At 41.1% G+C, this 22081-nt stretch overlaps 1 protein-coding gene across 5 annotated transcripts in view; it reads right to left on the bottom strand.

Annotated features, from left to right (window-relative positions):
• FHIP1A (FHF complex subunit HOOK interacting protein 1A) overlaps positions 1-22081 on the bottom strand; it is a 147683-nt gene that overhangs the window by 33586 nt on the left and 92016 nt on the right. For all 5 annotated transcript variants that reach the window (XR_007773447.1, XR_007773448.1, XM_050946269.1 and 2 more), the window contains 3 exons: positions 18864-19019; positions 15943-16029; positions 3005-3172 (listed from right to left, as the gene is read on the bottom strand). Coding sequence is in view for 3 of the 5 variants with exons in the window: in XM_050946269.1 (XP_050802226.1) it covers positions 3005-3172; positions 15943-16029; positions 18864-19019 (411 nt within the window). In the remaining 2 variants the exon portion in view is untranslated. The remainder of the gene's footprint in view (positions 1-3004; positions 3173-15942; positions 16030-18863; positions 19020-22081) is intronic.

Here is a 22081-nt window from a genome sequence, read left to right as displayed (position 1 = left end):
ACAATTTAATTTAATTTGGTTTCAGCAATAAAGGGCTTCTGGCCAACTCAGTGGATAAAGCATTAGCTTTTACTTCTGACAGACTTCATTTGACCAGCTGAAGGCCTTTGCTGGAAAGAGACTAGTTATCTCACAAACTAAGAGTATGTCTACACTAGAGCTGGAAGGTGTAAATTCCAGCTCAAGTAGACATACATGCACTAGCTCTTATCAAGCTGGTGTACTAAAAATAAAAGTGTAGTTACGAAATGTGAAGTATGTACTTGGGGTGGCTAGCCTGACCCACTTGTGCTAGCACAGGTACACTTCCAGTTTTAGTGCAATACCTCAATCACAACTAGCACAGTATGTCTCCAGCTCTAGTGTAGACATACCCTGAGAGAAGCCTCTTTTGTGAAAGCAGCATGTTTCCTGGTAATGAATGACTGACACTATGTGTATAGGAGAGACTGATCGTTTATCTATCCAGGACAAAAATGTTGAGGTTGCTGGGCAGGGTGAAAATTATTTGTGATGTTGCAATACCTGTCTTAGTTTACACTAGGCTGAAGAGAGATTAGGAACTTGAATTTCAAAATTACCTTCCTTGGCATTAAATTACACATATGTGCTTTAACCCTTCCAAAAATGTTCACTGTCTTGGTGGAGAACTGCATGGGTGTCCTTAAATTGGGCAGGTAGAAGAACATTAGTCCAAAGAAAGAGGACAGCGCCTGACTCTTGCTCAGAGCAATTAACAGACTCCTGTTGGAAATCCTTATCACATGGCCCATTTAAATGCCACCTGTACCTGAAGAAGAGCTCTGTGTAGCTCAAAAGCTTCTCTCTTTCACCAACAGAAGTTGGTCCAATAAAAGATAGGTACAAGTACAAGGTGGGTTAGGTACTATCAGTAAGATCAGAAGCCAATAGGAAGAGACTAATCAACCGCAACCTTGTGACTGTGTAGGGAGTTGGAGAAGGCAGCAGTGAGGAAATAGGTAAGGAGATGACAGGAGCAGAGGAAAGTGGGGTTCTTCCCACAGGTGGGTCGGCTGAAGGAAAATTGCAGGAGCCTTAGGAGGAGGTCAAGTCTTTGCAAAGGCAGAGAGAGAGAGAGAGAGAGAGAGAGAGAGATCAGTAGTTAGGGAGAGAGTTGGGGTGTTTCGGAGATAAAGGAGAGAGATTTGTGAAGAGCTCTCCTTGTTTCCTTATTGTGATTTGTGGAGAGTTGTTCTAAAGTGATTTAAGGGTTCAAAATAATGATCGCTAAAGAAAATCAAAATGACTTCCTTAAATGTTATGGAAGACACATTATTTACACTAAATACCATGTTATTTATAGAGAACCATCTCTTGCATTCATAATACAGTTGTAAAGAAAAATGAGAAAGCAACATGCATTTGAATAAACAGAGACAGTCTATTTATTTGTATTTCATTAAAGGAAAACAAGTATGTAAAATGTACTAGCAGGAAACAATAAGGATGGTGCTTTATATGTATGGATAGGTGGCCAAAAGAGCTTGTAAATTTAATCCTGTCAATTATTAAGAAGTCTTTTCAGCAATAATAACGTGTGCAGCTTTTGTTCTATGGAAGCCCACAGAAAGCTGCAATTCTAGCTTTTGCACTTGGCAAGTTATATTGCAGAAAACTCATTCAGTATCACAGAACCATTCTGGCCAAGATCCTGAGTTGTTCAGGGCTGGAGAATTCTTTACAATACCCATTTCCTTTGCCCGTGGAACAGTAATTATGATTAGCCAAGACAATATCTGCATTTTTTGTCTACAAAAGCTGTTTATGAGTTTTCAGAGGTAATCCATCTCTGAAATGCGATAACAGCAACATATATCCGTAGATGCATGCACTCCCATTCCTAAACACACTTCTGGTCCAAGCTGCTGTCCCTAATACACAAATGTAATGCACACACTGATTCTCAAAGCAGGACCAATCCCCAACCAAATCAACTATTATTAATTATATATTTATTATGATTATTAATCAACTAATATTCATCAACTAGTTACCTACAGTGATATTCTATGAATATTTTAACAGGGGGGAGGGATAGTTCAGTGGTTTGAGCATTGACCTGCTAAACCCAGGGTTGTGAGTTCAATTCCTGAGGGGGCCACTTAGGGATCTGGGGCAAAAATCAGTACTTGGTCCTGCTAGTGAAGGCAGGGGGCTGGACTCAATGACCTTTCAGGGTCCCTTCCAGTTCTAGGAGATATAGGCATATCTCCGTATATTTTATTTAAGGGTCTGTCTGCAAAATTGTAGCCTTAGCCTGCGATAAACCCTGTGTACTAAAGGTGCATGTGCTGCAGAGAAGAGGGATATCTGATTATTAAAATACACAGCCAAACAAAATTGATCTTATAAACAAAGCAGCAGGCAACATTACTGGTAAACAAACATGCAGGAAAGGTTTATATTTGGTTCCTGAAGAACAAACTGGGCATATTGCCAGCGCTCAACTCAGATAATTTGGAAGTGGGGTGGGTATAATGATCTCATAGTTTTGAGGCTGGGTAGTTTCTTCTTTGAAAATTATTTGAAAATGCCTATTACTTGATGCACTCTGAGCTATTTCATATGGCCACCAAAATTATTGGTCTTGAATATTTGTATAAATCTCAGGGATGAGTTACCTATGGCAGGAATAATTTAGCAGTATCCAGAGTGGGAATAACTCCACTAGAGGCAGGTGAATTACTTCAAACCTACCTTCTATTTTGTGGCAGATGTTAGGCTCCTAGAAGCCCCCCAGAGTCTCCTTCAACCACTCTACAGCTATCTTACACACTCTCAAACTGCTCATCACTATAGTGGCTAAGTGACAACAATTACAGCAAACCAACATTAGGTTTAGATCACAAAGACAGGTATGAAAGCAAGTTCACAGTTAGAGGTTAAACAGAGCCATAGTAAATACAGATACGATGAAGCTCCCGCTAAATCTGTTAACCCAAATTCATCAAAAGCACATGTGCTTCCCTCCTGCTTGCCTTACCTGAAATGGAGTGTTGATTCGGCTCGTGAGCGTATCTAGGATGTGCACATTCTCATGCTGGTGCAGCAGGATGAAACGCAAGAAAATCTGGAGTAGAGCTGGCTCTGAAACACTGCGCAAAAAGAGATCCAGGTATGCAGTTGTAGTCATTACCTCCTCCACAGTCACCTACAACCAAATATATGGTAAGTGCATATCTTACAAACACCACCACTGTGCTTACATCATGTGTGGCTTCTGCAGTAACACTGTATACACAATACACTATAAGCAGCACATTTTGACTTTTTACTTTTAGATATGTGGAATGGAAAGCCTCTGATGTATTAAAAAGAACCAACATTTTTGTGCTTATTTCAATGACGTGATTAAAGAAAGTACGCCCCCCCCCCCCCAATCTGCTGAAACACAACACTGGTTCACAAATACCTTGAGACCCTCACCACCATACCTCTAACACTGGGCTGGCTCCATTCTCCTGGCACTGTTCAGATTTGCATTCAGAGAATGGTAAAGCCATTTATTTGGTATTCAGATGAATATATTGAATACCAGCATATGCCACACCCTTAGAAATAAACAATAATGAATGAACCAACAAAAAAGGATACAGGGTTTTTTAAAAAAAATGTATCCCTCCATGAAGTTGTATTATCTTTACCTTTCCACTTCTTACTTTAACACCCTAGCCCAAACACACACACACACACACAAATGTAGACTGATGCACAAAGTTTCCTATCAGATTTCAGGCCCAAGTATTTGTATTCATACGGCAAAACTGATACTGCATGTTCCTTTGCTAACATAAGGTTTTTTTAAGCTTCTCTATTGACAATATGTGCTGGCAAGGCACAAAGTATTCCAAAGGCTGCCTCTGTATCATGCACTGATGCTACAAAGTCAGCTTTTTAAAAATAGCTACCTATGAGCCTAATAAGCTTACATGTACAAAGATAAACCCTTACATATAGGAATCTGTCTATAAGAAAAGGGGCATTAAACATCTTTTGTTTACCACTCTTAGCTGGATGAATGAAAAGACAGATTTGATTAAAAAGCATCAAAGCTGTCATTTAAAAGCTAAGAGGATTTAGAAAGTACTCAGAAGGGCAGCATTTGCGTAACATGCCGTAAATATTAAAATGCCAGTTCCATTATGCTGCATGTTAGCTACACACACAGGAATACCGTGTTGCAGATTCCTTTTAAAGCCCTTTTTAGGATCACCTGCAAACAATCGTATCAGTGTTAAATAAGATTCGGGATTCAGTGGCCTGCACAGTACCATGGCAAACACACCATTAACAATCCTTTTAACATTTTCTTGAAGATACAAAAGAGAAGGAAAAACAAGTAAAGCATCTGAAGTGTAAAGTAAGACTTTCACTTTTAACATCATCACTTGTTCCCTTTCCCTTTAGCTGGAGAGAGTTTTTATGAAGAAAAATCTTGTTTGACAGTCCCTTAGACGGTAAGAAAGATGCTAATAACAGTCCTTTTGGGGAAAAGAATAGTTAGTTGAGTTGCTGCTGTTGCTGATGTTACAGTCTGATTTTGTTTCATCCCAGGTGGTGACTGGGATTCAGTCTGGTAGAGGTGGCAATGTTATCTGGATCCCTCTGTCTGGCCTAGTGTGGTCAGACCATCTCTCATAATTAGGACAAAGGAGGTCTGGGCTATCAGAAGATGGTGGGGTAGCAGCCATCATGGTGAAATTTTCTTCAGTAGCTTCTATCTGTTCCTCTCTGTCCCCACTCCCCGAGTCTCTTTCTTTAAAGACACACGAAGAGAATGGTGGGTGGAACAGTCCATCTCCTTACCTCATTATTCTGTCCACTAATTACACGCCAATTTTGGTTCATTAATTTCTGGTTCCACATCTTATGTTTTTACTAAGCATGATTTTATTGTGGTCCTTGAGTTATATCACTAGGCCTTTTTGTTTAGACTAATTCTGTTTTTCTCTCCCTTTCATACTTTCTCATCAGCATCGGTTATGGTGACATTTTATGAACTTTTACATACTTTTTACAGCTGAGCTTACAATTAGGGCAAATTTGTTGGCCCAGTTATTACAAGAGGGCCCCTCCACAGGATGGACGGTTCTCAGGATAAATCAGGGTTGTGTAGTGAAGGAGGCTGTTGCCTGTTGGACCTCTGCTTCATTTATTGCAGAAGTTGAAAGATGTGTAGTGAATGATGCAGGGGGTTGCAGGAAGAGAAGGGAGGGTGTCATGGCTAAGGCAGTTGAATGCTTTTTTGGAGAACTGGATCCTTAGGTTTTTTGAAAAGCAAACTGCAAAAATCTCAAATTCCATCATATTGACACCCATATGGTTCATCAGCAGTTTCTTCACCCAGCCAGTCCCAGAACTGCCCCCGCAACCTGACTATTCATCAGATACATCTCCCCGCATCACTTCCTTTACCCTGCCCCAATGGTTCACAGTTCCAGTCTCCCACACAGTTCCCAGTCTCTTTGCCCAGCCAGTCCCAGTCTCCCGTGCCAGTCTACCCCACCCCAGGCTCCCTGTCCCAATCTACTCACCTCTTCCCCTGACACCCCAAGATCTGGTTCTTGTCCCCTCTGCATTTGAATGAGGCACCTTCCTCCCACCAGCCCCAGGGGAGCATTGAAGGCACAGGAGAGTCTCCCTGCTCTGAGCTGAGGTGCCTGGACATAGCACAGCAAGCAGCAGCCCAGAGCTGCAAATTTCAGGGAAAGTCCTGTGCAGTCTAGGGCTGGAGCATGCCCAGTGTGCGCAGAATCTTCAGGGAATCTAGCTGTGAAGATCTAGTAAGTCTCTACTAACCATAACAGTATGTAACATGTGTCAAGGGCCGTAAGAAAGCCTTTTGCTTTCTACAAAGAAAAAATTAAAATGCACAGTACAGTGCTGAAACAGTATTTGTAGGGCATACTAAATATCATGGAACCAGTGATCTTTCGGCTCTTCTCTGTCATTTTTTGAGGACTGACCTGGGACTAAAGAGCTTGATGAACTGTGACAGGGATGGAAGGAAGCGGTTTGGAAGAGTGAGAGTAAAAAACACAAACACAGGACAAAAAGTATCGTGGAGTTTGGTGAAAGGAAGAAAGTGGAAGAGGAAGGGCAAAAGGGCTTGTCACCATTATAGATATTGTATGTGGGCCAGTTAAAAAGCTCATTACTCATTGTGCTATGATTGGCATGTAATGCAACCATCTGAAATCTCTGGGCCTGATTCTTGCTTAAACAGATGTAAATCTGCAGTAACTCATCTTCATTTTACATTAACTCCCTCCTCTCACAATGGTTTTGTGAAAATAAATTCATTGTTTGTGAAGAACCCAGACTGTGGTGATGTGCATCACAGAAAAGCTCCTGAGTAAGTTAACAGTTCTGTGTTCAGAGCAGGATTTAAATTAAATAAGGCCTGGGGCCACATGCTGAACAAGGAGAAAAAATATTGCACAGCTGCTCACTAAGTGAGCAACAGACATCTTGTGTACTGAATGAGGCTGGGACCCTGTCAAAAAATAGTATGTGCTCATGTAATTAAAGACTGTACTATAATGCATATGCACCAGGGGGATGAATTAAGGTTGCACAGGCAACTCCTATGAATTTTGGCATTTCACAACCTTAAGAGCGTGTGTGTGTGTGTGTGTGTGTGTGTGTGTGTGTGTGTGTGTGTGTGTGTGTGTGTGTGTGTGTGTGTGTGTGTGTGTGTGTGTGTGTGTGTGTAAGTAAATACCCTGAGGAAGCCCAGCTCACAACCTAGCAAAAAGAAAAGATTACTTTCTGCCAAACAGCAGCACTCAACTACATGCCATGGGTTCTACCTCCAGTGGCTTGGGAAAGGAAGCCATTGAGGTGGCAACTGGATTTTTCAAACTAGTTTATCGGTACTCTGTGCATCTCCTCTTCATCTCACTTTTTTTTGCTTTTGCTTTCTTTCATGTTATTTGTGACAGTTGATGTCTCTGTCCTACATGAATTGCAGTTTCGCTGGGAACCTTGGGAAATGAAATATTTTATTCTATAGGTTATTTTATAGGACAGTTAGCCTGGAAACTGTGACTCAGTTCATTTGCTGACACCGAAGCAGTTTTTCCTAGGAAATATCAAAAACAAGGAAATCAATTAAATATTCTGCAGACTACCGGCTGCTTCCCTTGCCTTCAATTAAATGCCTTTGGGAGAGGGATTTTGGGAAGTGTGTAAATCCTTTTTATTAAATGCAAATTAGTATTCAGGTAAATACCAAGAGTACAAGAAAAAAGAATCTAACAAAATAAGAGAACAAAATAATTTATGCTACACCAAAGATGAACCGTGGCTGGAGAAAAACATTGTTCAATTCCACACCGACACCAAAGCAATGGGCCCCGCTACATAATGAAGTATCTGCATTTCCAGACTGAAAGGGAAAGGAGTATATTAAGGAGAAAGAACTCTGTCTTGCAGTGAAATGTTACACAAAACACACAGAGACTAGACTACAGATGAGGGACAAATTTCATAATTCAAGTTTTGGGCTCACCCAGCAGCGCCTCCACAATAGCTAAATGGATGTAGTCATTTACACTTGTCATACATTTTGTGATTCCTCTCAATTTCTGCTTTATGTCAAACAACTTTTACTTTTATTTAACTACTTCCCTCCGTTTTTGACTTGAGACTTTTTGCAAGGAAAACTCCTTCCCATTACCCCAGAAAAAAATAAAACAACTTCTGATCTTACAGAGTATCTGGTCATAGATGGAAGAGTCACAAAATCTTCCCTCACTGGCACTGTGAGGGAGCTGGTTGGAGTCAGTGGCAGCATTGGAAGTGCTCGAAGGCCCCGATACACTATATTTTAACTATAGGGCTGTTTTCTTTATTCTCTTCTTCAACCTTCAATTTGCCTCTCTCCCTTTTGAACAGATTGGAGACTGTGTCCTGAGTTAAGTGCAATATATTGGGTTTGATTCTCTAGAAGACATTCATACCAATTTCTTTACAGTATACAGATAATAGATCATAGAATCATAGGACTGAAAGGGACCTCGAGAGGTTATCTAGTTCAGTCCCCTGCACACATGGCAGGACTAAGTATTTGTCTAGACTATCCCTGACAGTATAATAGACCTGATGTGGCTGGTGTCAGCTCCAGGAGGCTCTAGAACAGAGAGGGAAGCTTTTTAGAGAGTGTAGCAGGGCTTTGGAGAGTCATGGAATAGACAAGAAAACTGCCTTCTGTATTTCCTATATTTAATACATACGTCCACAGTTAAGAAATAAAGTGTATAAACCCTCATGCTTCAGGGCATAAGCCAACTACCAACTTCCTGAGGTTAGGAAGAAAGATGGTTTAACCATCATTGCACCTTTCTGTAACAGGATACTGGATCCAGGGGTGAAAGTAAAATTTCTCTTACCGGTACAGTTGGGGGTTACAGGGTCTGTCAGCTTATAGAAACTAAAAAGAAGCCTCCCCCCAGCAAATACAATTTAAAATACTTCCAGCAAACTACACAATTGCAAATAAAGGAAAAGAAATAAAAAGATTATACCGCCTTTCTACCTTTTTACTCACAAAATGGGAATCAAAGATTAGAGAGCCTGTAGGTACGTGTGGTCACTCTCAAGAGTCCAGAGAGAACAAAGCAAAACCCCAAAACACACAAAAAGGCTTCCCTCCACCGAGATTTGAAAGTATCTTGTCTCCTGATTGGTCCTCTGGTCAGGTGTTGCAGGTCACTGTTTGTTAACCCTTTACAGGTGAAAGAGACATTAACCCTTAGATATCTGTTTATGACAGGGGGCTTCCAAAAACTTTTCACTCCTGGAAGGGGCAGGGCCTCAGGCAAAAGTGGCGGGGCTGGGGGGTCAGCATCCCCCAGCCAGTCCGTCCGCGCTGCCCAGGACTCCAGTGGTGATTTAAAGGGCCAGCCCCGGGACAGCTGCTCCTTTTGCCCCCCCATCAGCAGCCCTGCAGCTAGGGACCCAGCAGTGTCACCGATGCGGGGTGCAAAAGGGGCAGCGATGTTAAAGCGCTGCTGCGGCAGTGCTTTAAGCAGGGTCCTTTAAAGTGCTGTCGCGGCAGCGCTTTAAAGTCAGCGGTATGGGCTGGTACCAGAGGCCACTTTTTACCAGTACGCCATACCGGCCCGTTCTGCCTTACTTTCACCCCTGTCTGGACCAGATGGAATGCTAGTCTGAACTGAAATGACTGTTTCCATGTTCTTTCCTGCCAAAGCAGAGCCGTTACTTAGGCCATTGTTTGGATTATGTATTGAACTAAAACCATGGGAACAGGTTTGGATCGAGAGCTCAGATCTGAGGTCCACCCACAAAAACGTTTGGGGATGGATGTGTTTTGGGGATGTATGAATTTTGGATTCTTGTTTTTGCCCTGCTCCTAGGTTTTGAGTTAACAACTATAATGGGCAGAAGGTTTATGTAGATTTATTGAAAGCAGTTATTCCATGGCTTTGGATAATAGCGTACTTAAAATCCACAAAAAAAAACTAAACAAACTGCCCAACCAGAATGGTCTAGACTAGAAAAATTCATCTATAGTAATAAACACAACCATCTCTCCCTCACATTTAATCATCCACAGACCTACCTATCTAACTAGGCTTATCAATTTGGTATCTGAGCTCTCAAAAGGGGGAGGGGAGAGAGGAGGGGAGGAATAGCAGCAGCATGCTTTGCAGTATTGAGCCAGAAATGTCCAAAAAGATCAGATATTTACCTGGACCTTTAAGCCTTTGGATCCCAGATATATTTTAGCATCCCAAAATAACTTCAATTACTTTAGAAATTAGGAAGCCCACAGCACTGTGTATAATGGAAGAGGAATCTATTTTCTGATTTAAGTAAGGATTTGGCTCAGGTGTTTCTCTCATTTTGCCCTTTCTTTATTAAAAAACAAGTCTCCAGGTGGATGAGTGAGATAACTTGAAAAATCATCATCAACTCAGCACTAACTTTTGGGTGGCAATTAGAAATGGTTTCTATATATGAAGGAGTTGTTCCAGCACAGTGAAAAATCTTCCTTATCTACTCAGCCAGGAGGTGTCGGTCCCAGAAGCAAGGGTTTAAAATAGTAACCTATTATGGAGTTTTTCTGGGTTTTATGAAGACCTCAGATGTAACTGCATCTGCTCATTACCTCCTAAGGGGTTTGTCTCAGACGTATCTGAGTCTTTCTTCAGATCCACTAGACGGTGCAGTCTGTACTCCATTAAATATGTTTAGGTGAAATAGTGCATTAAATCGTTAATTTTGAACATAAAAATTGAAAAGAAGTTTTGGTAGCCAGCAAAGGTATGTTATTGGAGGAACAATGGACTTGCTGAATCTGAAGAAGATTCATTAATGACAAGGCTTGGAGCTCAAATAGTCTCCTAACAGCCAAACTGACTTTTGTTTTCAAAAGAAACCTGAATTCAATTGACTTCAGAGGTGTATAAGCCTGAAGTACCACTGAGGGATCCCACAAAAAGGAAATGTTAGCAGCGGTTTCATTGATGTGGAGATCTGATTTCTTTAAGTAACATTTACATGGTGATAGCCAGCCCAATTTCTCATTAATTGGTTTAATTACTGATATTGACAGTTTTTAGCTTTTTTAATACTGATGCCCAACTAATCTCAAATACTTCATAGCCAGGGCCAGATCAGACTAATCTCGGGGCTAAATTCTGCTCTCAATTAAAATGAGTAAACTCAGAACAACTCTCAAGACATTCATAAAATTATGAGTAACTGTGAAAAGAATTTGGCTCTTAGTGACTGGACAACCCAATTTAGAATCGTTTTCTCCACTTTCAATACAGTAGAACCTCAGTGTTACAGACACCTTGGGAATGGAGCTCGTCTGTAACTCTGAAATGGTCCGTAATTCTGAAGAGGAGGTTACGGAGCTCAGCCACATGGGGAATTAGGGCTGCAGCCACGGGGGATGGGGAGGGTTTGATCATCCTGCCAGCCATCTTTTTGAATAGTAGAACGGAATGACCCTCTGGGACACTGACAGAAACGCATCTGACAGACTGCCAGTGTCTGTGCTGATATTAAGAACAGTCCTTATGGCTGATTATGGTTACCCTCTGTTTTAGGATAAGTTATAATGTTTTACTATGGGGTCTTGTTTCCTATATGCATTACAAATTAGGCCTTTTAGTTAAATATACAATTCTTAGTTTTAAGTTTTAGTAAGTAAGAGACAGGATCTTGTACTGTGTCTATGTTAATGAGATTAGAGGCATATTGAAGGCCCATGGCCCAATGTGAACTGTTTTGGTCACAAGATTTAGTAAGGTTTAATTCAAAATGTCTTTTTTGCTTAACATAAAACACTGCTGTTTGTATACCTTTGTAAAAGACTGTGTGAATGAGGGGTGTATGCATCAGGAAAAGATAAGGTGTGAAGGCCATTTTAAAGTCAGATGGTCAAGGAAGGAGGAGTAAAGAGATTTACCGACAGCGGAGAATTATCAACATGCATCCATAATTGAGGAAGGGCAGATTGACGACTGTGTGGTGGAGGTGGGCACCCCTAAAGACAAGATAATTGATCAAATCGAGACCAGGACAGGATGGCCCTCTTGGAGGTGCTTTGGAGAGTTAACATCAAAAGATAACACCAATTAAAGCGTAACCAATCATAAACGACACAGCAAAATCCATAGACTTTGACAGAAAAAAAGGACTATAAGAACATGGTGCTTTGCCATGGAACTTTGGGTTCGTCCTGCCACAACTCCAGGAGCATCGGATCGCGACCGACAGAGCCTGGCTCCCCTCTGTGACCAATCTGACTGGCCACTAGATTGATACAGACTCTGGACTGGTAACTATAAACATTGACTGGCGAGACTGTGTGCATAGTGTGCATATGTGAGAGAGAGACTGAAAAGCATACGCTAACTGCTATATTCTCAATAAATGCGGCATGTTGCCTTTTCCTCCTATAAAAAGCACACGAGATCTTTTTATAAGGATGACATTCCTCCTCTCTCCCAGCGCCTACTGCCCGCTACAATCAGCTGTTCCATGGTGTGCAGGAGGTATGGGGGGGGGGAGGAGTGGGGATGGGGGATGCTCAGGAGAGGGGGGCAGAAATTGGCAGGAAGAGGTTGAGGGCTTGGGGCAAGGGGTACAATGGGAGTGGGGGCCTGGGCCAGAGCGGAGGTTGAGCACCTCCAAAGCAAGGAGGAAGCCGTTGCCTGTGACCGGCACGCACCCCTAACCCCCACGGAAACTGTGAGCGACGCTACGGGCGGAAGCCCTGCTCCCTGTTGCTCCTCCCCCACTCACCCCTATTTAAAGCCCTGAGCCCCAGTGCTCCCAAGGGTAAGACGCCCGGATCCCTGACTCCACCCCCAACCCTGCAACTGCAGCCCCAAACCGGCCTCCCTCCCCCTCCCAACCCGCCCTTCCAGTGGCTGAAGCCCTAAGCCTCTGGGATTTAGCCCCAAAGCAGTACAGTGTTTGCTTTTTTTTTTCCTCTCTCCTTTTTTTCTGGTCTGCATTGCTGCCGGATTGAAGACTTCCATTTCCATAGGGTGTCTGGTTGACCAGTAAATCCATAATTCTGATTTATCTGGTAGAAGGTTTCACTTGTTGCACAAAAAAAGAGATTATTTTTTGCCATTCAGATTCCAGTTTTTATAACAATTTAATATCAATTACATGTTGTGTGTTTGGTAGGTGGATTTTGGAAAAATCCCTGATTTTGAGTCTTGCATATTTTCATTGCAAAACAGAAATTTGTTGGAACTGCCAAATCTATAGATTAAAATATTTTCCAGTTTAGTCTAACTCTTGTAAATATATAGTAATTTATAGTATTTTGCTGTAATTGAGCAAAAAAAGAAAATTTACCAAAATCACTAAATTTTACAAGAAAAATCTATAAGACTTCACTAGCAAAAATGGAAACTATTTTTACCTTTTGTAAGAAGCCAGAATTGTACGCTTTGCTCAATAAATGAAATTTCACACATAACTCTCTACTATAAGCAGAGACCAGTATTAGAATACTTTCCTGCTCTTGTGTAGTTTCTTTGGAGCTGTTGACATGGAATGTAAAGAAGTTTAAACTTTCATCCAGAAAATAAATTATTTCTGACAAGATTTTTGAGCTTTTGTTGTCCCAATATTGATACGTTTTCTGTAGTTGCTCAGAGAGGAATTACTCAGGGTTTGTCTACACTGCCCCAGAGTTTGGACTACAGAGGTGTGAACAGCAGTGTACACAAAGTGCTGTGCTGTAACTCCTCCATGTAGACACTGTGGGCACAAACTAAAAGGTTCATATTGTAGGACTACATTAATGCCAACTAGGAACCTTTTAGTTTGCCCTCACAGCATCCACATGGAGGAGTAACAGCAGAGCACTTTGGTGGGCACTGTATTCATATCCCTGTAGTTTGAACTGTGGCACAGTGTAAATATAGTGTAAGTCTGGCAACATTCGGTTAACTCCCTATAGAAACATCATCATCTCTGGGCTGCCATATAGGAAATGAGACATCCAATAATGCAGTGCGAGAGAGTTAAAGCTGCTTATGGGCTCTCTCTACCTTTTCTATGAGGGCAGAGGGAAAGGGTTTCCTTCACCATCCTCAGATGGAGACATGAACACAAAACTCGTCAGTGGCAACCCCCTACTAATAGAAAAGGAGTTGTGCCAGCTGAGCAGACTATTTGGCTTCTTGTTTCAGCATGCACTTGTCCAGTAGAGTTTGTGTTTAATATCACAATTGTAGATGTAGGGAACAGACTTACTTTTGAGGCAACGTGGAGGACCATAAGATACTGCTCTACAGAAACAGTTTATTTTAAGAACTCTTTAACATGGGAAACTTAACTAAACTTAGAAACAAGTGTATAAGTACCACTTACCTAGAGAAGTGTTTGACCTCAGGGGAAGAGGAGATCAAGCACACTTAGGGCATGTCTACACTGCAAAAAAACAAAAAAAACCACAAACGGACACTAATATACTCCTGGGGAATTCTGCACCACTGCGTGTGTGCATAATTAACGAGTAATGCATATTTTTAATTTTTTTGCACAGAGAAAAAGGTTCTGCTGAAAAATTACTGAAGTTCCACATTTTTCCCACCAAAGGGCGCTGTGGTGACAGACCACAGCAGCCGCTGCCAGCCAGCAAGGAAAGAGAAAAAGCCTGCCATCTTTGTAATGGGCCGGGCTATGGACTGAGATGTCAGATGGGGCTTATAAGGGTTAGTGGGGGAGGACAGACTGGGGTAGGGGCTGAATGGGAGTGGAGGCACAGGATCATAGAGAAGAGGAAGGTGCAGAGCCATATGGTGATGAGGGAGGGGTGCAGAGCTACATAGGGATAGAGGGTGGCTGAGTGGGGGCACAAAGACATGGGGATGGGGTGCAGGGCCACACAGGGATGGGGGGAGTGGGTGTTTGAGTGGAGGTGGAGGAACATGTGTGGACAAGGACACACGGGGATGGGAGGAGAGGGTGTCTGAGTGGGGGTGGAGGGACACATGCCTGACTGAATGGGAGAGGTTAGAGGTCCAGCCAGACTCAGCATGAGGGAAGCTCCCTAAGAATCCCTCCCTGCACCCCCCAAAAACCTGTTCCATACTTTTCCCACACATATCCAACAACCTTCCAGGTTCACACTCGGGCTCCTTCTCAGCAATTATGTCCCTCTCCCTCAGCTCCTCCATTACCCCTGACTCCCCCCAGCCTTTGCACTTCTTCTGGGGTGTGTGGGAAATATGGTTCTGTACTGAGTAATAATTCATTTAAACTACAGAGTTCTGTATTAATATGCCTAGTAAGGAATCTATTTTGTCCAAAAATGTTTTCTGAATCTTTTTTGTCTGTATTGTTACACATACTTGCTGACAGGTATTTTTAAATAAATGACCAAAAATAATTGAAACTGGTGTGATTATATTATGTTATTTTGATAAATAAAATATGCAGAATTTTGCAGAATTTTTAATTTTGCCCACCAAAATTCGCCCAGGAGTAGCTAACAGCAAGCACTGTTGGTCTCAAGCGCATGGAGTACATGTGTGCCCACAGTGCAATACTCATAGGAACCAGCACTTGAAGGAGAATCACAATTTCTTCTCCAAACATGGGTACAGTACTCAGCACTTCTATAGAAGCTGTAGGACAATATATAATATAAACCTTGCTTTAGAAAGCTGGAAACAGGTTAGAAGCTCCCACTTTAGCTCTTTAACTAAGAGCAAAGCACTAAGTTGAAGAGCAAGAAGTAGACAGATAGTACAGCAGTAAGGCTAATGACACTTCAACTGAACCACCCCGATGCATACATTTCTTAACAGTCATAGCTGCCAAATTTTGTGCATCTCCATATGTAATATTTTTTTATTACTGAAAAAGTCAGTCTTCCTACCATGGTTTCCTCACACAGTGGGAGCAGGCCCCCTACCATTAACATCACCAACATGCTGGTACTAATAGGATTAATATGGATTTAACATTAAGGTCACATCAGACAAACAAGACTTAGTTTTTACATTTCAAATGTGTCCATTCTTGCATTGACACAGCATCCCACAACCAACCTACTTCATAATCATGTGTAAGACCTGAGCTGGCAACTGACTTAGGGCTTATTTCCCAGACAAGTGGAGGATGCCGATCTCAAATAGATGTGCTACAGTCACGTCTCTAACAGAATAAAGCAGTACATACTCCTTTACTGAAAGAAGATCTCCTGCCATAACAGAGAGATGACTCCATCCTGGTTAATGACCAAATGCCATAAAAGATAAATGGAGAGTATGGGAAGGGGAGGGGGCAAAGTCGGCCTAAACACATGCAATTAGATTATATAGAATTTCACCATCACCTAATATCCCACTGGTTATTAATGTTGCCTTTGTCTGCTATAAACTTACGTGTATGCACACACAAATCACTGACCTTATGGAGGGCAGGAGCCATCACTGGCACCAAAAACCCATCATAAATGTAGTTCACAAGTTGGTTACGAATCAAGGGATGTGCCACCTAAAAAAGAAATCTCGTGTCATGATAAATTGCATCTCTGAACTATCATATTTGTTCTTAAAGCAATAGTTCTCTGCAAAAATTCTTAAGAAAGAACACAGAATATCTTTAATCACTGTCAAAACCCTCTGCCCATTTCAACAATACCTAGATTTTGTTCTTTTGAACAGTTTTTGTTTTGGGTACTAAAACGTTTCCCCTCTGTGATTAAATACACAAAGTACATTTGAGTAACAACAAGAATGATACAGTCAAACACAGAGACAGGGCTTTTCCCATATATTTCAATCTCCCTGCCTGCTGACAAGAATGAATGGACGGACAGTGTGATGCACACGCCCATGAACCAAAATAGAACTGGCAGGTCTAATTTTAGCCCTACCAGCCCTGACAGGGTCACTCAGGTGGACATATCATCATTAACCTGTAATACTACAATAAAAAAGCAGAATGGCAGTTTCTCTATATTTCAAGAGTACACTATATTGGGAGCACTCTCACTCCACTGGTCAAACACGCAATTTTTTTTTCCTTCTGAAAGTGCATTACTCACTCAATAGACTGGTTAAGCACTTAAAAGATAAGTTACTTGTCATGTGTAATAAAAAACGTGTAGTAAAACATGACAAACCATTGCTTATTTTTACAATGTGGAGTTAATTTTTGTTTTCAAAAGAGCAAAACAGTTATGTCACATTAGGAACTAATACTTTCTAAAAATAAATTTGGTATTATAGGAGTACAGAAGTGTATTAGAAACCAAGTATTTTTAAAAAAAAATATTTTAATTATGCTATACATGTATCTGAGTATATGCATATATTTCACACCCACAAAGGGACCCACCCACCCATTCCTCAGAATGTCCATGAATACAGTCCTCTTACGCCTCTGCTCAGCCCTCCTCAGATTTGTGACTCCGGCTGTGGAGGGGAGAACAAGGGATACTACCCCAATAATATTCCCCTCTTCAACCCAGTGGATGGGGAGAGAGGGAGGGAGTAAGAGAGGGGCTGGAGTCCTGGCTCCACCCTCCCTGTTTATTCACTGGTACAAGTAGCTGTCCCAGCACAGAATAAACCACTCCATGAGAAGCAGCAATATATTCCCCTCACCAAACCGACCCAGGTGAATCTGTGGCTGAGGGTATGTCTATACTGTCTTTTAAAACCTATAGCAGAGAGTCAAGCACCTGCATCTACAGACTCAGGCTCACACTAAGGCGCTAAAAACAGCCATTTAGATCTTCAGGCTCAGGCTGGAGCTTGGCCTATGAAACCTGGCACACAGGCTTCAGCGCTTGAGCTACACGGCTGTTTTTAGCACTGTAGCATGAGGGTCTGTAGACCCAGGCTCTGAGACTTGCTGCCACAGGTTTTAAAATGCAGTGCAGACATACCCTGAGTCACAATTAAGTTCTTTGGTGTGCTCCTGCGGTGTTCCAGTTACGCTCTGCCTCATACCAAGGGTAGATTGTAAAGTTACAATCTAGCAGTACATAAAAAAAATAGAATTCTTTCAATGTCTCTCCCCCACCCCCTTACAGAAACATTTTTTTAAATATCTGGTTGTCTGGATTTATTTTTAAACTGATTTAAAATAATTTCACTTTTTCTTTACTATCTATAACAGTCTTCACTCTAATGAAAAAAAGTAGTACCAAATGTCACTGGCTAAGATTGTAACCTCTCTTGGTACAGGGTAGACAGAAAGGAGTACGGCCACCACTTCACATTTCAACATGTACACATTAGAAGGCTGATTATATTGCAGCTTCTGGGATGAAAACAACTATTAATTCTATTTATGACATGTAAGGTTTGGGTTTTTTTAAATGATAAAGCTTCATTTGTGTTAAATATAGTCAGCTGCTTCACTATATTTTGCATACAGATCTTTATAGAAATTACTGTTTAATTCACAGTAAAATATGACAACTTCACTAATGTTATTGAGCATTTCTTTATACAGAAAACAAATCCACAGATGCAGCAAAATTTAAAAACTGTAGCCTAAAATATATATAAAACCTGATTTTTATCTTTAGACTGGAGATTAAAATAACCAGGAATCAAAAGGGGGAAAAAATCTAATCAAGAAATGAAGAACAGAGAGTGTGTTCTAAACATAAACAGACCAATTTTGAAGGGAATTTAATTTGTGTTGATAAGAAGATGCTTAACTCCTGCTAAATTCAACTAGGGTAACAACATTCTTTATATAGTACACTTCATTAGAGAAAATAAGTGTTTCTCTTTGTAGACTTTTATGAGAACCTAGATGTAAAGATGGGGTATTCTTCTCTATTCAAATAGATAAAATTACCTTTTTCCTCAAATAAAGACATTTGATTTCTTTTAATATCAATGTGGGTATTAATATCAATGTGGGTATTTAAAATGCAATCAACAATCTTTAGGAAGATAATTAAGACTAGTCTCTCAATTACTCAATGTAATATCTCCCCAAACCCTGCATATTTACATTTTATTAATTAGAAACATTTGCTACTTAAAAGCCAGCCATGTAGATTAATCATTATAGCCATACTGCACAATAACAGCTTTGAACACTTTTTTTTCATACATACATATTTTTCCAGGCCAGAAGGAATCATTGTGATCAGCTAGTCTGACCTCCTGTATAACACAGGCCATAGGACTTCCCCAAAATAACTCCTAGAGCAGATCTTTCATTCATCCATTTAAACAAAGATGTTAAACTAAAGATTAGTTCTATAGACTACTGTCCACCAAATAAGCACATCCTGTAAAAGGCTTTTAACTATATAGTTTAAACTGCTGCTACAAAGAAGTCTGAGTCAGATCCAGTACCTGTATCACTGCATTGCAAAACTCTAGGGAATTCATGAACTGAACAAGAGCTGGGGACAGGAGCCAGTCATCTTTCAGCAGACAGTGCCATTCTCCACTTTCTTCCAGCTTTGTTGGCAAAGATGAATAGAGGCCACTCAGTCCTGTTGCTAGTACCTGTATTCAGAAACAAAGAGGAAACAGCCCTTTACCTAACTGTTCAGTTCATCGGCTTAAACAATGTTCCAACAAAACATTAAAACATTTTTCTTACTAGTTTCAGTAATACTTAGGATGACAGAAAAGGAGGGAAATGAATGTTAAAGTGATGCTGCACAAAATCATCAGTTTTTAAAATTCATTTAATCTGAAATTCCTCTTCTTTTAATAGCTGCCACTTAGGAAAACTTGCCCAAGACAAAGGCCCCCTAATGATTGTAATCTGTTTTAACTGGCAAACCTCCATTGTTTTCTTTATGTTCAGAAGATCATTTTACATCTGTTCCTTCCTGCTTTCACCTTTCTCCAGTCTAGTACCAGTCTCTACATGTTCTCTACCATCTGGTGAAACATCAGAGAAATACTCGTCACTGTCTTCAGAACTCCATAACTACGAATATCGAGGGAATCATTGAGGTCTGCCATTTTATGGTTACAGGTAACTAGACAGAGCAGTTCCATTATGAATGATAGGAAGTAGGATCATCCCATCAGCAACAAGTACAACTTCATTCAGGCATCTCACATCTGGCACCTTTTGTCTCTAGGCTTTGGAACTCATGGTGCCAGATATAGTAAAGAAAATGTATCAGAGGGGTAGCCGTGTTAGTCTGGATCTGTAAAAAGCAACAAAGAGTCTATAAGGTGCCATAGGACTCTTTGCTGATTTTTAAGGAAAATGGTCACTCAACAGTTATAGGTTCTGTTTACCACCGAGGAGAGATGGAGGAGGGGAAAAGACTCTTGGGAGAAATTACGGGCATTGTTGCTAATGTTAATGAGTAAAGATACTTTACATATAGAAGATGCTGTGCAAGTATAACACTATAGTTTTATAACCATGAATATAAAATACACCATTACAAAGCTGTTATAGTGTTAACTGTATTTTCTTAAAGTTAGGAGCAGTTTCAAGTCACAGATTTTATAAGAAGTTACCAAACCACAGTGTTCTCAGGCATTATCTTGTCCACAGCTCCACCTTTCCTTCTCTCTCATGATTTCATACAGTTTCTATGCTACTTTTTAAAATGAGCCTCACTTTAATGTGGTCATTAGGACCAAAGCACAAGGGGATCTTTTCAGCTTTCATGCAGCAGATTCTTGGCAAGAATATCTCTACTCTCCACAAACACCCACTTGACCCCTATAACATGAGAGGGTCAGAGCCCTGCTCCAAAGCAAGTGGATTTATCTATTACCAAATGAATGCTTGTCACAGTAGAGAACAGAGACCCAAAAGTTAATTTTATGGGGATTCCAGTCCTGAGGGTGCATTAATTAAATCTATTACAATTGGTAGCTCACCCTACAGGGCAAAGGTAGTATCCCTGAATACTCTCCATTCCTTTAATCACTTAACTTTGAAGATAGATTTCTGTAGACAGGCATAATTAAGCCAAATATAAAATATATGTGGGAAAAGTAATGCTTAGATAATGCTGAGCTGCACTGTTTCTTTTCTTTTTAAGTCAGGATATAGACTAAGAACTAAGAAGCTGGAGTATGTGTAGTTATAGCAACGGCTCAAGTTATTTTTATGATCACATTCTTCAGTACCAGGATGACTTAAAAACAAGTTGGGGGGTGGGGGGAGGCTAAAAGTGACAGCATGACCAGAGCTCTCATTTGACAGAGCCCCCAAAATGACAGTGTGGCCAAACATGAGCAAGTGGCATTGTGAACTGGTTTAGGTAGAGGCAATTGATAGTCCACCTGCCATTGACGGTCCAGTGAGCAAATTGCCTGCCTCAGATCCCACCACTGCTACCACTGGAAATGTCACACTGGCCCAAGAGAATCTACCAGGCCAAGAGTCTGGAGGTAGGAGCAGGGTCAGGGATGCCACTCCCACTGGTAGTGGGGCCAGAGGATAGGGAAATGTGAAAACTGAAGCACACCCCTGCCAGCCACACACAGGGCACAGCCCCCTTATCACTACAGGGAGAGCAGTGACCCCACAGGCCTGGGCTCCTTCTAACTCCCCACAACTTCTCACTTCTTTTTAAACTCTTTCATCTCCACTGTAATTCTTTTGGAGAGGAACTCAGTTTCAGATATTGCCTCGGGCACCTGAAAAACCTCTGTGAAGCCCTTGTGGCAAGTGTGACTCAGCAGCCTTCTAACAGACAGGATTAGTTTTAGGTATTTATGTTCTGCCTCTCCTCCAGAAGGTCACTGCACAAGGCTTAAATACTATCCACTCAGGAATACACAAAATTGTATTTATTTAGCCTTTGATACTAAGGGCACAGCTATACAACAAAAACAAACAAAAAAATCCTGCGGCATCAAGTCTCAGAACCCAGGTCAGCTGACTCAAGCTCATGCTCCAGGGCTAAAAATATCAGAATAGGCTTTCCCATTCAGGATGAAGCTCGGGCTCTGGGACCTTCCCTCATCGCTGGGTCTCAAAGCCTGGGCTCCAGTCAAACCCTGAACATCTACACTGCTATTTTTAGCCTTGTAGCATGAGCCTGAGTCAACTGATCTGGGATCTGAAACTCACTGCCTCCCTCCAAAAAAACCTATAGTGTATATTAAGTGATCACAGGTTCAGATTCTGGAGAAGAAAATGAGAGGAAATTGATAAGAAAACTACTTTGCAATGTTCATACCATAATATAGTTTGGGGGGAAGGACATTGTTATTTCTAAGAAGAATTTCATGACAGGTGTGTTTTAGTTTTGTTTTTTCCATCAGAAAGAGAGGGAAGTGAAGGAAGGCAGGGGATGGGGCAGATTAGAAAGAAATTAATTGACCTGTAAAATTACTTCTGCATAGGACAAATGCCTTATATTCACATATCAGAATTACAGACAATTCTGGGCAGGAAAAAAAATCTTCATTAGATGATTTGTGTTATTTGTGTATTGAACTGGATTAGTCAACATGAATTTGGTTTTAGATCTGCCATTTATTCAGTCATCCATCCACCTTATTCATAAATCCATATTTAGGCCCCTAAATATAAGTGGCCTGGTTCTGAGGTGCTGAGTACTATCCATAGTTCTCACTGA

This window comes from Gopherus flavomarginatus, chromosome 3 (genome assembly GCF_025201925.1).
Source record: "Gopherus flavomarginatus isolate rGopFla2 chromosome 3, rGopFla2.mat.asm, whole genome shotgun sequence".
In the NCBI taxonomy this organism is placed as follows: domain Eukaryota; kingdom Metazoa; phylum Chordata; order Testudines; family Testudinidae; genus Gopherus; species Gopherus flavomarginatus.
The sequence above is the reverse complement of the archived record's forward strand: the minus strand, read 5'-3'. Positions and strand labels throughout refer to the sequence as shown.